We start from the raw sequence: 16,489 nt of genomic DNA on the forward strand, positions 1-16,489 counted from the left end.
CTGCAAAAGTGGATCAGATGAAGCTACACCCATCCCCAATAGATTTGATTTGTTGCATTTCCATCATCTTAAACATAGGAGGAAGGATGATGGTGACATCAATAAAAGCAAAATGCTACAATGAGAATAGGACCAATCACGGGATAGACAGGATATCACCGATAAGAATGGAATGATGGCAGAAGTATTAAATACTTATTTTGGTATTTAGCAGGGAGGTAGAACAGGTAGACATTACATTGAATGATGCAAGAGTAATGAGATAAGTGTGTTCAAAGCCCAGGAAGGGATTGTATTAGATAAACTAATCAAATTCAGAGACTAAAAAACCCTTGTTGCAAATAATTGCATCCACGTATTTGAAAAGAATATAGGGAAGAGATAGCAGAGGCATTACTACGCATATTTAATAATTCATTAAAAGGTGTACAGGAATACTAAAAGACAGGCAGATAGTTAATATAGTTCCAGTATTTAAGAAGGGAGACAGAACATGTCCAGGCAATTATAGACCCAGCATCAGTGGCAGGTACAGTGGATCAGAAACCCCATGTGCTTGCCCTCTGGGAACACTGTCACCCTGTCACCCAGACATTGCCAACACAGCACCCTGGCAGTGCTGCCTGGGCACCACTCTGGCACTGCCAAGGTGCCTGGGTGGCACAGCCAGCTGGCATTTGACATTGCCCGTGTACCAGGCTGATGATGACAAGCTGGTGTTTTTCTGGCACTGCAGATCGGGCCCAGGGGTACCCTGCGCAGGTGAAGGAGGTTGCGGGGGGGGGCCTGAGGACCTCCTCATAGGTGAGCTGGGGCTTTCGTGGGGTTCGGGGTTTGCATCGGGGGTTGAGAGTTTGGGATGCCATTTAAAAATGGCGTCCCGATCTCCTTCGGTACTGAGGAGTTCCGGCGAGCAAAGGTCTTCAGTGCAGAAAATGGGACTGAGTGAAGCCTCATCAGGGCGTTCCCAAATGGAAGCTTAACAGCGTGGTGTTTCTCACCAGTCCGAGCACCGGGAAACACAACTCTGTTCCCATTCGGGTAGATCCCACCCTGTAAGTTTATTATTGTTAATGAAGGTCAATGCAGATAAATGCACGGTAATATGTTTTGGTAGAAATAATAGGGAGGGCACTTATTATTGAACAAAGGGAACTTGAGGTGCAGCTACACCAAAAGGGACTGGTTTAGCTCAGTTGGCTGGACAGCTGGTTAATGATGCAGGGCAAGTTCAATTCCGTACCAGCTGAGGTTATTTATGAAGGCCACGGGCAGCACAGTGGCGCAGTGGTTAGCACTGCTTGCCTCATGGCGCCCAGGTCCCAGGTTCGATCCCGGCTCTGGGCCACTGTCCGTGTGGCGTTTGCACATTCTCCCCGTGTCTGCGTGGGTCTCACCCCCACAACCCAAAGATGTGCAGGGTAGATGGATTGGCCACGCTAAATTTCCTTTAATTGGAAAAAAATGAATTGGGTACTCTAAATTTATGAAAAAAAAATTAGGAAGGCCCCGCCTTCTCAACCTTGCCCCTCACCTGAGGTGTGGTGATCCTCAGGTTAAATCACCACCAGTCAGCTCTCTCTCTCAAAGTGCAACTTTACTTACTTGATTGGCATCTCTTATGGGACCTGACGATGGGCTGCACTTCATATAAACCTTCCTCCCCCACCCTATTTACTTTTGACTACTTCTTCTGACAAATTTTAAATCAGTACTCGAGCATCTGTTCAATGACCTGAGTTGCTGGAGATGGTCATTTCATGTGAAAGGCTCTGGTGCTTGCTTGGTTTGATGGTCTGTCACCAGTTAATTTTGTTCATAGTATAACTGGAAACTGCAATAGCCTCTGAGGTAAAAAGAAGATTTTGAAGAACAGCTGAATGTGGTCTCGTGTTTCATCTTTTTCTGATCACCTTTGACTCCAGAGATCACAAAGACTTTGAGCTTCTATACGGTGAGCAGTGTGATTAGGATTGCATTGGCATGAGTTATTTCTGAAATAAATTGACCTGTGTTACAGATAGAGCTACAGTGAGATGCCAGGAGGACAGAGCCCAAGCTCTGTCTCAGTCGAGGAGGGCAACCGACTCCATCATTGTACCAGAATGCAACGAGGACGGCTCCTTTGCAGAGGTACTGTTAGGAATCAGTGTTAATCACGCGGTGTTGAAATCATGTACAGATAAGATATTAGGTATGGTACTGGCATGGTATCTTACCAATCATAGCCTAGTCAACCAATTGACCAACTGGAGTGACTTATTTGTAAAGTTACAGAAATAATTTCATGTGTAACTGAGAAATTGGAGCATTTTATTCTGTAATCATTCCTGAGCTGTTAGAAAGAGTGGGATGTCACTCCTTCGTGGAATCCAACTCGACAGTGGGCCACTCACCCCTCAGATCAATTTGGATCAGTGGCTTACCCATGAGCAGAACATTAACCTGCCTTTGCAATGTCGTCAATGTTGGCATTTGTGGCAAGTTGGTAACTGAATAAGGACCTCTGTTATGTACATACCTAGATAGAAGCTGTTCTCAGAGAAGGTAAAGGGGACATTTAATAGAGATATTTAAAAGAGTTTGGATAGAGTAGATAGAGAAAACTACTGTCACAGTCTGGAATGTTAATAATCAGATTTAAGATGATCTGTAAAAGGTGGGGTTTGGGTGGAGGGGGGAGATGATGAGAATTATTTTTTTCACAAAACAAGTTGTGACAAGTTTTCACACAGGTAAGTAACATTCACCAGAACAAACTGATCTGAACCCACAGCTTTGTGACTTGGGCAAGGATGCTCATGCTGCCACCTAGCCAAGGACCTTCTTGCTCCACAGCTGGTGAACTGGACCAATTATCAGCATTTGTGAAAGCAATTATTTGAGATGAATATTTGATGTTTCAGTTACTCGTGAACTACAAAAACAATCTGAATTCCGTGTGACACAGTGGCTGGGATTCCCCGGATCACCACATGGTAGGTGGTGTGCCGGCCAATAATCCATTGACTCTGGCACGAAAATTGAAATTGAAAATCGCTTATTGTCGCGAGTAGGCTTCAATGAAGTTACTGTGAAAAGCCGAAAAGAGCGGAAGAACGTACCGAGTTTTATATCATCACACTCTTGGAAAGCTGTATTTACACTATCACTCTAAAAGGCACAAGTCAGGAGTATGATGGAACATTCTCCACTTGCTTGGATGGACACTCGGGAACAACACTCGGGAAGTCGATGCCATCCAGGACACCGTCCACTTCATTGGCAGCTCATCCAGCACTTTAACAGTCACTTCCTCCGCCAACGACGCACCATAGCTGCAATGTGTACGTTCCACAGGATGCAATGTAGAACTCGCCAAGGCTTCCTCAAAAAAACCTGTTGCCTCTGCCACCTAGGATAAGGGCAGCATCTCTACAACATCTCTAAGCGCTCCCCACACTCACACACATCCTTACTTGGAGGTATATTGCTGTTCGTTCACTGTTAGGGGGTCAAAATTCTGCAACTCTCTACTTAATTACACGATGGGAGCCACTGCAATTCAACTAAAGACACACTGCCACATTCCCAAGAGCAATCAGGGAAAGCAATAAATGTCATTCCTGCTTGCAATGCAAATATTGGCAGAATGAATTAAAAATGATACATTGTCCGAATGCATAGTAATTGGAACAGCCAGAAGTCCTGTATATGATTCAGTTTGTATGGCAGGGTAAACGTAACGGACTTTCTCGACATTCAGTCAGAACTGAATGAGCCAATGGAGTTGGGAATGAGAACAGTCTGCTTTGACCAGATGTAAATGAAACTGCTGAGGTATATTCACAACCATTAGACGGGGAGGAAAGGGAGCAGTGTAAAAATGAGGCATGATTTCACCACAGGACCAGTAAAAAAATTATGATTTGAACAATTTTATAAGGAATAAAATTCTAAAATAAACATTTAGTTGTCAGTTGGTCTTGTTCTTCCTCTTTGACTGAGAATTTAGAAATGTCCTGGGAAGTTTTAAGTCATTTCTTTCTTCTGCGACCTACATACGATGTTTCTTTGGTAATATAGGTGGAATGTTGGCTGGAAAATACGAGGGTGGAGCGGTCTGAATGTAACATTGGATGGCTAATGCTTGCTAGCTGCGGAGAAAGAATTATTAGTCTGTGAGCAAACAATGATATTGAGGCCGAGAATTAATTAAACCTTTAGCCGATGAACTCATCCAATCGACTTGAGTTGATTTATTGCTCACAGAAGTTGAGCAGTGATGTAAGACTTGGTAATGCGCAGCATCGATTCACAATTTGCTCACTTGTCGGTTCTGTCTCGATTCTCTCACTGAGAGGTCAGAGTGAAATACCAAAGCCAGGAGTTCAGGACAACCTGAAATTTGAAAACAATGAGGAACTGGGCAAGGTAAATCAATAAGTGAATACGTGACGCCAAGCCTAATTAATAACATGTTGTAGGTGGGGGGCAGACTATTTTGGGATCCTGAGAACAAATAGTTACAGTAAGAGGTTACATGAAATGAATGAAATGAAACGAAATTTGCTTATTGTCACAAGTAGGCTTCAAATTAAGTTACTGTGAAAAGCCCCTAGTCGCCACATTCCGGCACCTGTTTGGGGAGGCTAGTATGGGAATTGAACCATGCTGCTGGCCTGCTTTGGTCTGCTTTAAAAGCCAGCTCTTTAGCCCTGTGCTAAACTAGCCCCTATGATCAGCTTTCACTTCAATACGATGAGGAAGCCAGAAGGAGAACAGATGGTTTTGTAGCTTGAGGAGAAAGTTATGTTCCTGGTATGTTTGTGGATATGTTACATAGATAGAACAGTACAGCACAGAACAGGCCCTTCAGCCCTCAATGTTGTGCCGAGCAATGATCACCCTACTTAAACCCACGTAACCCGTATCCCAACAATCCCCCCATTAACCTTACACTACGGGCAATTTAGCATGGCCAATCCACCTAACCCGCACATTTTTGGACTGTGGGAGGAAACCGGAGCACCCGGAGGAAACCCACGCAGACACAGGGAGGACGTGTAGACTCCACACAGACAGTGTTGAAGTGGTCCATTTCAGAATTTTATAGGAGATGAGATTTAAGCCTTTCGTAGTGATTGTATTTGTCGGCAGCAGGCTTCTTGTACCAGTGTGCAGCAACCTTGTGCTATGGGGTTATCACTGTCACATGTTGGGGCCTGGCGCCTCTGAGCAATACTTGAAGCCCTGAACCAGCTGAGATTCTGGCAGCTGCAGAGAGTGAGAGAGCTTTCAGTTTATGTAGTAAGTTTCATCACCTCAGAACATCGCAAAGTGTTTCACAACCATTTAATTACTCATGAAGTGTAGACACTTTTCTAAAGTATACAGCTAATGTGCACAAAGTAAAATCCCACAAATAGCTATGACAGTTTTTTGAGATGTTGATTAAGGGATGAATGTTGTCCAGTACACTAAAATTCTCCTGCCATTTTAATAGTATCATGGGATCTTTTGGGGGCGATTCTCCGAGCCCTGCGCCGGGCCGAGAATCGCCGCAACCACGCCAAGACACCCCGATGCCGGGGCGCGATTCTCCGAGGTGCGAAGAATCGGCACCATTTGCAGCAGTGCGTTTGGCGCGGCGCCGGCCACGGGCCGCTGGAATCGTCGGGGCTGCCGATTCTCCGGCCCGAATGGGCCGAGCGGCCGCATGGATACGACAGAGTCCCGCCGGTGCCATTCACCCCTGGTGGCTGCCAGCGGGAACTCCGCGCGAAGGGCTGGGGGGCGGCCTGGGGGGCGGCCTGTGGGGCGGCGAAAAGCGATCCTTCACCGGGTGGGGGGGGGGGGCCTCCGATGGGGTCTGGCCCGCGACCAGGGCCCACCGATCAGCGGGCCGGCCTCTCTCCCTCGGGCCTACATTGCTGCGCGGCCAGCACCTGAATACCGATGCCATGTTGAGTCGGGGCCGGTGCGCAGAAGGCCCCCGCGCATGCGCAAGTTGGCGCAGCCCAACTTCGCATGTGCGGGTTGGCGCGGCACCCATTTGGTGCCGGGAAGAGAGGCTGGAGCAGCATGAACCACTCCAGTGCTGTGCTGGCCCCCTGTGGGGGACAGAATCGGTCGTACCCGGGCCCAGTTCGCGCCGTCGTGAAACACGACCGCATTCACAACAGCGCGAACACTTGGTCTCCATTTTGCAGAATCGCCCTTTTTCTGTCTACCTGAGTGGATGTGTGGTGGTGGGGGGGGGGGGGGGGGGGGGGGTGGTCTTGGTTTAATGCATGCACCATGTTACTATTCTAACCTCACAGGATTGGGAATACCCTGGAGGGAACCCAATGGGTAAAAATGGCTGAATCATTTTGCAAATTGGGTTTTGCTATAATTGTAGACTCTACTACCTGATAAACAGCTAAGGCTCATTTAGGGGATTGCATGGTACAATGATAATTGAGTTGCTGATTAATCTTAATTAATCTATCATTTAATTTGTTTACAACATACTGAGATCTGACATGAATTAGATACCCAGAGAGTTTGGGGAACTATGGGTTCGAAGATTATTCCTCTTGCCTGAGGAAATGAAAAATGAAATGAAATGAAAATCGCTTATTGTCACTAGCAGGCTTCAATTAAGTTATTGTGAAAAGCCCCTAGTCGCCACATTCCGGCGACTGTTTGGGGAGGCTGGTACGGGAATTGAACCATGCTGCTGGCCAGCCTTGGTCTGCTTTAAAAGACAGCGATTTAGCCCAGTGTGCTGAACCAGCAGTGGAAGGAGCAGTGCAAGTCATGTTGCAGCTGTATAGAACCTTAGTTAGGCCACACTTGGAGTATAGTGTTCAATTCTGGTCGCCACACTACCAGAAGGATGTGGAGGCTTTAGAGAGGGTGCAGAAGAGATTTACCAGGATGTTGCCTGGTATAGAGGGCATTAGCTATGAGGAGAGGTTGAATAAACTCGGTTTGTTCTCACTGGAACGAAGGAGGCTGAAGGGCGACCTGATAGAGGTCTACAAAATTATTAAGGGCATAGACAGAGTGGATAGTCAGAGGCTTTTTCCCAGGGTAGAGGGGTCAATTACTAGGGGGCATTGGTTTAAGGTGCGGGGGGGCAAGGTTTAGAGGAGATGTACGAGGTAAGTTTTTTACACAGAGGGTAGTGGGTGCCTGGAACTCGCTGCCAGAGGAGGTGGAAGCAGGGACAATAGTGACGTTTAAGGGGTATCTTGACAAATACATGAATAGGATGGGAATAGAGGGATATGGACCCTGGAAGTGTATAAGATTTTAGTTTAGACAGGCAGCATGGTCGGCACAGGCTTGGAAGGCCGAAGGGCCTGTTCCTGTGCTGTACTTTTCTTTGTTCTTTGAAAGCTAGTGATTTGAAACAAACCTGCTGGACTTAACCTGGTGTAAGACTTCTTACATTATTCCTCTCAATCATGCTCCACTTACAATTCATGTCTTAAATTATTCAAGAGTAAATTCAAGAACTGAACAGGCTGCAAGTGAGGATGTATATTAAATGTTAAAGCCATGCAAAAAGAAAGGGCCTGGGAATTTCCTGATCTTATTCGCTTGCTAACAGCTCTGGTGGTATTTTTACCAATGCACTATGGGGACAGTCAAGACTCTTCATTCAGTGAAAACGTACCGATGTATGTATGAAAAGACTTGCAAGAAAAAAAGAATCATCATGCATATGAAACCCACTGTGACAGTTAATGTTGTGGACCATTCACAGCTTGCAACAGAGAGGCAGAAAACCTGTTGCCATTATAAGAAATATGTCATTCAGCAATCAAGTACATTCCAGAATATCTTCACAATCCTAATTAATTTACCATCAAACCGTCTTAACTGGCAGGAGAAACATAGGAACAGCAATAGGCAATCCAGCCGCGCAAACCTGTTCCAGCCTTCAGTCAGGTCATAGCTGTTCTGTACCTCTGTTTACTTGCTTTCGAGTCATATCCCTTGAGTGTCATCACCGAATCGGGATAAGAGCCCCTTTGTATGAAGGGAAAGAAGTGACAGGGCCTAGTACCTTTGAAAGAAAGTTCTCAAATGCTGGAGAAGAGCTAGTAACTGAGCTTGCAATTGAAAGGCCAACCTCTTGGCCTCGTTGGAGTTTAGAAGGATGAGAGGGGATCTTATTGAAACGTACAGGATACTGCGAGGCCTGGATAGAGTGGACGTGGAGAGGATGTTTCCACTTGTCGGAAAAACTAGAACCAGAGGACACAATCTCAGATTAAAGGGACAATCGTTTAAAACAGTGATGAGGAGGAATGTTTTCAGCCACAGGGTGGTGAATCTGTGGAACTCTTTGCTGCGGAAGGCTGTGGAGTCTAATTTACTGAGTGTCTTTAAGACAGAGATAGATAGGTTCTTGATTAATAAGGGGATCAGGAGTTATGGGGAGAAGGCAGGAGAATGGGGATGAGAAAATATCAGCCATGATTGAATGGCGGAGCAGACTCGATGGGCCAAGTGGCCTAATTCTGCTCCTATGTCGTATGGTCTCTTGCAATGGAGTAGAGAGGAGTGGGGAACCATCAGTAATCCAGAGTGGAAGGTGAGGTCTGAGTCATCTGGCTGGAGAAGGTTTGCTGGCAGCCAGGATCTTAGATTGAAAATTAGGACAAGAGCCTTGACAGATAGGTGATGATGTTTTGTGTGTCCATACACTATATAAAAAGCATTTTTTACATACCTGCACCACAGACATGCTTACTGACGTTAGATTTTACAATAATTTCCCCTTTCCGTCTCTTTTTTTCAACAGGTTCAGTGTCATAAGTTGACCGGCTATTGCTGGTGTGTCACACCTGAGGGCAAACCAATTGGTGGATCTTCAGTCCACAACAGGACTCCCACCTGTTCAGGTACTAGACACACAAAGGTTTTTAACTTTGTAGCTTGGTAATTGTCAATTATTCCTTTATAGGCATTGAGAGCTCTTAGAAACCAAATTCCATCTTGAGTTGCAAGCACATCTCCTCCTGTCGAGTACCCATCCATAGTATAATTGATATGATTCTTATCAACTCAATTTGAACTTTAACTAAACTCCCCTTTGTCATTACAAGATATTGCCCTTAAAATGAAAGTGTTTTTATCAGAGTCTGGACTTGTACGAGTCTTCCCGAAGTTTGAAATCTGCCTGATTGATGCCGAAGCTATTCTTGGAACTATAAGCTGTCAACCCTCACCAAGGGTGAAAATCCTGTGTAGTGGCAGGTCCCATCCAATCCCTTGGCCATAAATAAACCAAGGTTCTCCAAACTGAGCCTGCCAAACTGCTACACAATCTTCCTGTACTGGAAGATTTTATCGTCTTGGAAATTTTCGAGTGTGATGTGTACATATTCCCTGTCTGTTTCCCAATTTGGGAAGTCATGCCTTTGAATGATTGCATGTTTAAAACCAACGTGACTTGCTTCTTTTTATCTCCGCTGTCCTCACTCGCTAATCCCAGCAGTGGCAGATGCAATGGATGTTTATTGTACTATTTCTGTATAGAAAATTTGAAAAACGATAAGTTGAAAATTATGCAGTTACCAATTTCTTATTACATTGGTGAGGAACTTCTTGCCTATATTATTAAGTTTGTATGTCTATTGACCCAAAATAAAACTGCATAGTTTCAAAAAAAAAAAAAGAAACCAAATTCCATGTCTTGCTTATTGGAAAATATTATTACAGGAAGTGAAACAAATGTACTTAGCTTCAGAAACTGGTATGTGAGGCACTCATTGTGCTTTGTAAAATGTTGAAATATGTTTTGTGACTTACTAAAATTGCAATGGTTTTAGGGATTTGGGTAACGAGCTAAAAATGCTTAATTTGCAATTTGTCCTTCATCAACATAGCATTCCAGCCATCCCACTTTGTATTGGTTCTTGTTCTTTTGTACCATCTTAAAGTAAAAAGAAAGTTGAGTGATAAATATGGTTACGACACTGAGGAAAACACACTTTGACATATACCATGGTATCTACTACATCCATCTGAGAGACAAGGCCTTCTTAGCACTTCTGATGGTGCAGCATTCTCTCAGACTTCATTGAAATGTCAATCTGAGTTGACAACCACAAGTTTGTGCTCAAGTCTCTGGACTGGAGCTTGAACACCCAGTCTTCTGGCTTCAAAGGGGGAGTACTACTCACTGAGCCTTGGGAAAGTCAGGTGTCTTGATTCACTTTGGGAAATGTGTCCTCTTTCCTGCCTTGAGTAGCTTTACAGCAAAAGAGAAAATAGCCCTTCAGCTGATATCAGGGTTTGAGGTGGGCAGCATGTCAGTATAGAGCCATTTAATGGTTATTAGCTACAAGATCTGTCAGCGCACAATGTCAGCGATTGGGAATTCATGCTTTGGAGAATCACTGTATAACTGTTGAAACATTGCACTTTCCAGCTGGGTCATGCTCCAGTTTGGTGTTCAGCATCAATCCACCATTTCATGAGTCCCTACCTATACCTGGTGCAAAGTCAAACTGCCTGTGTTGACATCAAGTACACCACTGATTTAGCAAGCGGCTGTTCCATTCAAAGGTGTAAAGTTTCTTGATTTTTGCTTAAAATAAATAAAACATCACTAATGTGAGTGACAACCCCCTCCCCCAAACCAAAGATTCCCCCAAAGCGATTCTTCTGGATCATATAGATATCAACAGAGGAACGTCACTTTAATAGCTCTTCTCATAGAACCTATTACAGGAACACAATACAGAGATCGCTGAACAATCGGTAATTTATCCCGTTTTGTAAAATTTCCAGATTCTACAAAGGACAGAACGTCACAGCGGGGTCGTGACACTAGCAGGATGGGTAAGTGAAAAGCTTTTAGCCATTGTGCTTGACTGTGGTTCAACCCTGTACTGCACCCTTGTCTGAACAGGCTGACACGGTTATGGACTACAATATAATAAAATTCACTAACCTTGCACCTCTGGTACCTGGGAAGGCAGCGGTGTAGGGGTATTGCCACTGGATTGGCAGCGGTGTAGGGGTATTGCCACTGGATTGGCAGCAGTGTAGGGGTATTGCCACTGGATTGGCAGCGGTGTAGGGATATTGTCACTGGATTGGCAGCAGTGTAGGGGTATTGCCACTGGATTGGCAGCGGTGTAGGGGTACTGTCACTGGATTGGCAGCGGTGTAGGGGTATTGTCACTGGATTGGCAGCAGTGTAGAGGTATTGTCACTGCATTGGCAGCGGTGTAGGGGTATTGTCACTGGATTGGCAGCAGTGTAGAGGTATTGTCACTGCATTGGCAGCGGTGTAGGGGTATTGTCACTGGATTGGCAGCGGTGTAGGGGTATTGTCACTGGATTGGCAGCGGTGTAGGGGTACTGTCACTGGATTGGCAGCGGTGTAGAGGTATTGTCACTGGATTGGCAGCGGTGTAGGGGTATTGTCACTGGATTGGCAGCGGTGTAGGGGTATTGTCACTGGATTGGCAGCAGTGTCGGGGTATTGTCACTGGATTGGCAGCAGTGTCGGGGTATTGTCACTGGATTGGCAGCGGTGTAGGGGTATTGTCACTGGATTGGCAGCGGTGTAGGGGTATTGTCACTGGATTGGCAGTGGTGTAGGGGTATTGTCACTGGATTGGCAGTGGTGTAGGGGTATTGTCACTGGATTGGCAGCAGTGTAGGGGTATTGTCACTGGATTGGCAGCGGCGTAGGGGTATTGTCACTGGATTGGCAGCGGTGTAGGGGTATTGTCACTGGATTGGCAGCGGTGTAGGGGTATTGTCACTGGATTGGCAGCGGCGTAGGGGTATTGTCACTGGATTGGCAGCGGTGTAGGGGTACTGTCACTGGATTGGCAGCGGCGTAGGGGTATTGTCACTGGATTGGCAGCGGTGTAGGGGTATTGTCACTGGATTGGCAGCGGTGTAGGGGTACTGTCACTGGATTGGCAGCGGTGTAGGGGTATTGTCACTGGATTGGCAGCGGTGTAGGGGTACTGTCACTGGATTGGCAGCGGTGTAGGGGTACTGTCACTGGATTGGCAGCGGTGTAGGGGTATTGTCACTGGATTGGCAGCGGTGTAGGGGTATTGTCACTGGATTGGCAGCGGTGTAGGGGTATTGTCACTGGATTGGCAGCGGTGTAGAGGTATTGTCACTGGATTGGCAGCGGTGTAGAGGTATTGTCACTGGATTGGCAGCGGTGTAGGGGTATTGTCACTGGATTGGCAGCAGTGTAGGGGTATTGTCACTGGATTGGCAGCGGTGTAGGGGTATTGTCACTGGATTGGCAGCGGTGTAGGGATATTGTCACTGGATTGGCAGCGGTGTAGAGGTATTGTCACTGGATTGGCAGCGGTGTAGGGATATTGTCACTGGATTGGCAGCGGTGTAGGGGTATTGTCACTGGATTGGCAGCGGTGTAGAGGTATTGTCACTGGATTGGCAGCGGTGTAGAGGTATTGTCACTGGATTGGCAGCGGTGTAGAGGTATTGTCACTGGATTGGCAGCGGTGTAGGGGTATTGTCACTGGATTGGCAGTGGTGTAGGGATACTGTCACTGGATTGGCAGCAGTGTAGGGATATTGTCACTGGATTGGCAGCGGTGTAGGGGTACTGTCACTGGATTGGCAGCGGTGTAGGGATATTGTCACTGGATTGGCAGCGGTGTAGGGATATTGTCACTGGATTGGCAGCGGTGTAGGGGTATTGTCACTGGATTGGCAGCAGTGTAGGGGTATTGTCACTGGATTGGCAGCGGTGTAGGGATATTGTCACTGGATTGGCAGCGGTGTAGGGGTATTGTCACTGGATTGGCAGCGGTGTAGGGATATTGTCACTGGATTGGCAGCTGTGTAGGGGTATTGTCACTGGATTGGCAGCGGTGTAGGGGTATTGTCACTGGATTGGCAGCAGTGTAGGGGTATTGTCACTGGATTGGCAGCGGTGTAGGGATATTGTCACTGGATTGGCAGCGGTGTAGGGGTATTGTCACTGGATTGGCAGCGGTGTAGGGATATTGTCACTGGATTGGCAGCGGTGTAGGGATATTGTCACTGGATTGGCAGCGGTGTAGGGGTATTGTCACTGGATTGGCAGCAGTGTAGGGGTATTGTCACTGGATTAGTAATCCAGAGACCCAGGGTAATGCTCTGGGTTTGAATTTCACTAGGGCAGATGGTGGAATTTGAATTCAATTAAAAAAAAATCTGTATTAAAAGTCATGAAACCATTGTTGATTGTTGTAAAAACCCATCTGGTTCACTAATGTCCATTAGGGAAGGAAATCTGCCGTCCTTACCCGGTCTGGCTTACCTGTGACTCCAGACCCACAGCAATGGGGTTGACTCTCAAATGCCTCAGAGATAGACACAAAATGCTGACCCGACCAGCGACACACACAACCCATGAACAAATAAAAAAGAACTCCACTGAATCCAGAATCATAGGCCAAAACTCACTTCTCTCTGTGAACTGTCTAGACATGAATTGAGCAGTCTCTATCTAGTTCCCAGGGTCCCTGACCCACACCACAAAACTGGCCATAATGTGGGAGTTTCAGAGGGTTAATGAAAAAGCAAATAAGAGAAGCAACGTGTCAGGCTGCTAACATAAAGGGGAATTCCAAAGACTTCTTTGGGCATATAAATAGTAAAAGTAGTGGGGTCAATTATGGACCAAAAAGAATATTTATGCATGGAGTCAAGAGACATGGCTGTGATATAAAATGAATACTTTGCATCTGAATTTACCAAGGAAGAAGGCACGGTAGCACAGTGGTTAGCACTGTTGCTTCACAGCTCGTCTCTCGGGACTTGTGGAGGGGAAACCGGAGCACCCGGAGAAAACCCACGCAGACACGGGGAGAATGTGCAGACTCCGCACAGACTGTGACCTGGGACCCTGGCACTGTTAAGCAACTGTGCTAATCACTGTGCTACCGTGTTAGATAGGGAAAAAAATGATGGAAGGATTGATAACAAGGGGGAACAGATAAGGTAATTTGCAAAAGAAGCAATGGAGCATGAGGAGAAACCTTTTCATGCAGTGAGCAATTAATATCTGGAATGTGCTGCTTGTGAGTATGGTGGCGGCACACTCAATCAGAACATTCAGGAGGGAATTAGGTTATTATCTTAAAAGGAAGAATGTGTAGGGTTATTGGGAGAAGGCGGTGCAATGGCATTCAGGGAAGCTGGCATAGTCACAATGGGCTGAGTGGCCTCCTTCTTTGCTGCAACAGATCTGTGACACTAATTAAAGTGGCCCCGCTTCTGCCCTTTCGAGGATGCACTTGAGAATAAACAGGCAGACACTTAAAAAAGACTGCAGTTAGGAAAACACCTGCTAGCTGAATTAATGGATCCCCACAGAGCTATATAAATAAACAATCTGAATCTTCCCTTTGAAACTGTCTTGACCTGTCTATCAGAAAGTCTTTAGCAGGCAAAGGGGCATGAAATTTAATGTAAATTATGCAGATGAAAACTTTCAGCCTCCTTTCTTTTTATAAACATTTTATTGAGGTATTTATGGTTTTATAACAACAGAAGAAACGGTGTACATACAAATATAAACATTGTGCAAAAGCCGTCTTCCTCCCTCACAGGTCCCACCTTTTCTAACACTCTACTCTAAACTAAACTAAACTAAACCCCAACCCCCCCCCCCCCCCCCCCACTCCCCTCCCCCCACTCTGCTGATGGTTAATTTTCCCCAAAGAAGTCGACAAACGGTTGCCAACTCCGGATGAACACTAACATTGACCCTCTCAAGGTGAACTTGATTTTCTCCAGACAGAGAAAGCTAGCCATGTCAGTTAGCCAGGTCTCTGACTTCGGGGGTTTTGAGTCCCTCCAAGCTAATAGTATCCAAGACCCTCCAAGCTAATAGTATCCGTCTCCGGGCTACCAGGGAAGCAAAGGCCATAATGTCTGCCTCTTTTTCCTCCTGGATTCCCGATCTTCCAACACTCCGAAAATCGGCACCTCTGGATTCAGTGCCACCCTTGTTTTCAACACCTTGGACATGACATCTGCAAACCCCTGCCTCCCGCAAACCTATCTTCTACCCCAAAGAACCTACTCATCCGGGCCACTGTCATGTGAGCCCGGTGAACGACCTCAAACTGTATCAGGCTGAGCCTGGCTCATTTTGTGGACGCGTTGACTCTACTCAATGCGACCGCCCAGACACCATCCTCTATCTCTCCTCTTAACTCCTCTTCCCATTTGTGTTTCAGTTCCTCAGTCTGCGTTTCCTCTGACCCCATGAGTTCCTTGTAAATGTCAGAAACCCTCCCTTCTCCCACCCACATTCTGGAAACTACCCTGTCCTGTATCCCCCTTGGTGGTAGGAGCAGGAAGGTTAAGACCTGCCTGCGTAGCAAGTCACGCGCCTACAGGTACCTAAACTCATTCCCTCTCGTCAATTCAAATTTCACCTCCAACTCCCTCAGGTTGTGAAAGCTCCCCTCTATAAACATATTTCCCATCCTCTCGAAACCTGCTCTCTGCCATTTCCGGAACCCTCCATCCATCCTCTCCGGGGTAAACCGGTGATTATTGCAGATTGGAGACCAGATCGGTGCTCCCTCTGCTCCCACATGTTTCCTCTATCCCCCCAGACTCTCAGGGACTCTCCCAGCCAGTGACAACGGGAGCACGTCCCAACTTCGGAAATCTTCTTTCATTTGGTCCACTAGTCGGGCCACATTTAACTTGTGTAGCCGTTCCCATTCCTGCGCCACCTGGATGCCTAGGTACCGAAAGCTTCCCCCTACCATTCTAAATGGCAGCTCCCCCAATCGCCTAACTTTCAGCCTTCTAGGCATACACCCAAACTTCTATATTTTAAAGGGCAATTAAGTTGACCGTGAGTAAACCATTTCAAAGGTTTCCACCACTTTAAAGGGATTACTTTTACCTTCATCTCACAGAGCTTTGAACTGGGCACACTTACAGTCTTGTTAAAGAGTTTAGAGGTTTAGATGAGAACACTTTCACTTTATTATGAGAAAATGTTAATTTTTACATACTGACTGGCTGTTCAAAGTGTTTAAACACTGCAGATGGGGAGAGCAGCCAAACGAACCCATCCCAGGAAGGACCCCTGACCTGAGCACCTCCAGCCTAGCACAAGCCCCCCTGAACCCCAGTTCCCATGAATGACCCCCTCCGGCACCCGGGATGCAATTGTTGGGACGGTAATTACTCCCTCATCACTTCTTGGACTGCAAACTGCCAGGTCTGCGTTCCTCAATACTTGCACCAAATCACGCCCGCGTGACTCCTGTTCGGGGGGGCGGAGTGGGAGGGGGAGGTCGGAACATCATGGGCGGGAGCTGAATCAGGCTTCCAGTCCCATCAATCACATTCAAACTAATGCTTATTAGTCTTTGCATGTACTCACCAGTGCAGGGTGGGAATCCCGTTACGGCTGATGGGGCGGGCTTGGGGACTCACGGCGGGTCTGACTCCCAGCACAAATTCCGACTTTGGCCTGACACGCTAG

General features: G+C 46.5%; 1 protein-coding gene across 2 annotated transcripts in view; it reads left to right on the forward strand.

Moving 5' to 3' along the window:
- LOC119957923 (SPARC-related modular calcium-binding protein 1-like) overlaps positions 1–16,489 on the forward strand; it is a 105,195-nt gene that overhangs the window by 72,999 nt on the left and 15,707 nt on the right. For both annotated transcript variants that reach the window (XM_038786121.1, XM_038786123.1), the window contains exons 3-5: positions 2,021–2,133; positions 8,783–8,882; positions 10,777–10,827. In XM_038786121.1, coding sequence (XP_038642049.1) covers positions 2,021–2,133; positions 8,783–8,882; positions 10,777–10,827 — 264 coding nt within the window. The remainder of the gene's footprint in view (positions 1–2,020; positions 2,134–8,782; positions 8,883–10,776; positions 10,828–16,489) is intronic.

The sequence above is a fragment of the Scyliorhinus canicula genome, chromosome 27 (assembly GCF_902713615.1).
Source record: "Scyliorhinus canicula chromosome 27, sScyCan1.1, whole genome shotgun sequence".
NCBI lineage: Eukaryota > Metazoa > Chordata > Chondrichthyes > Carcharhiniformes > Scyliorhinidae > Scyliorhinus > Scyliorhinus canicula.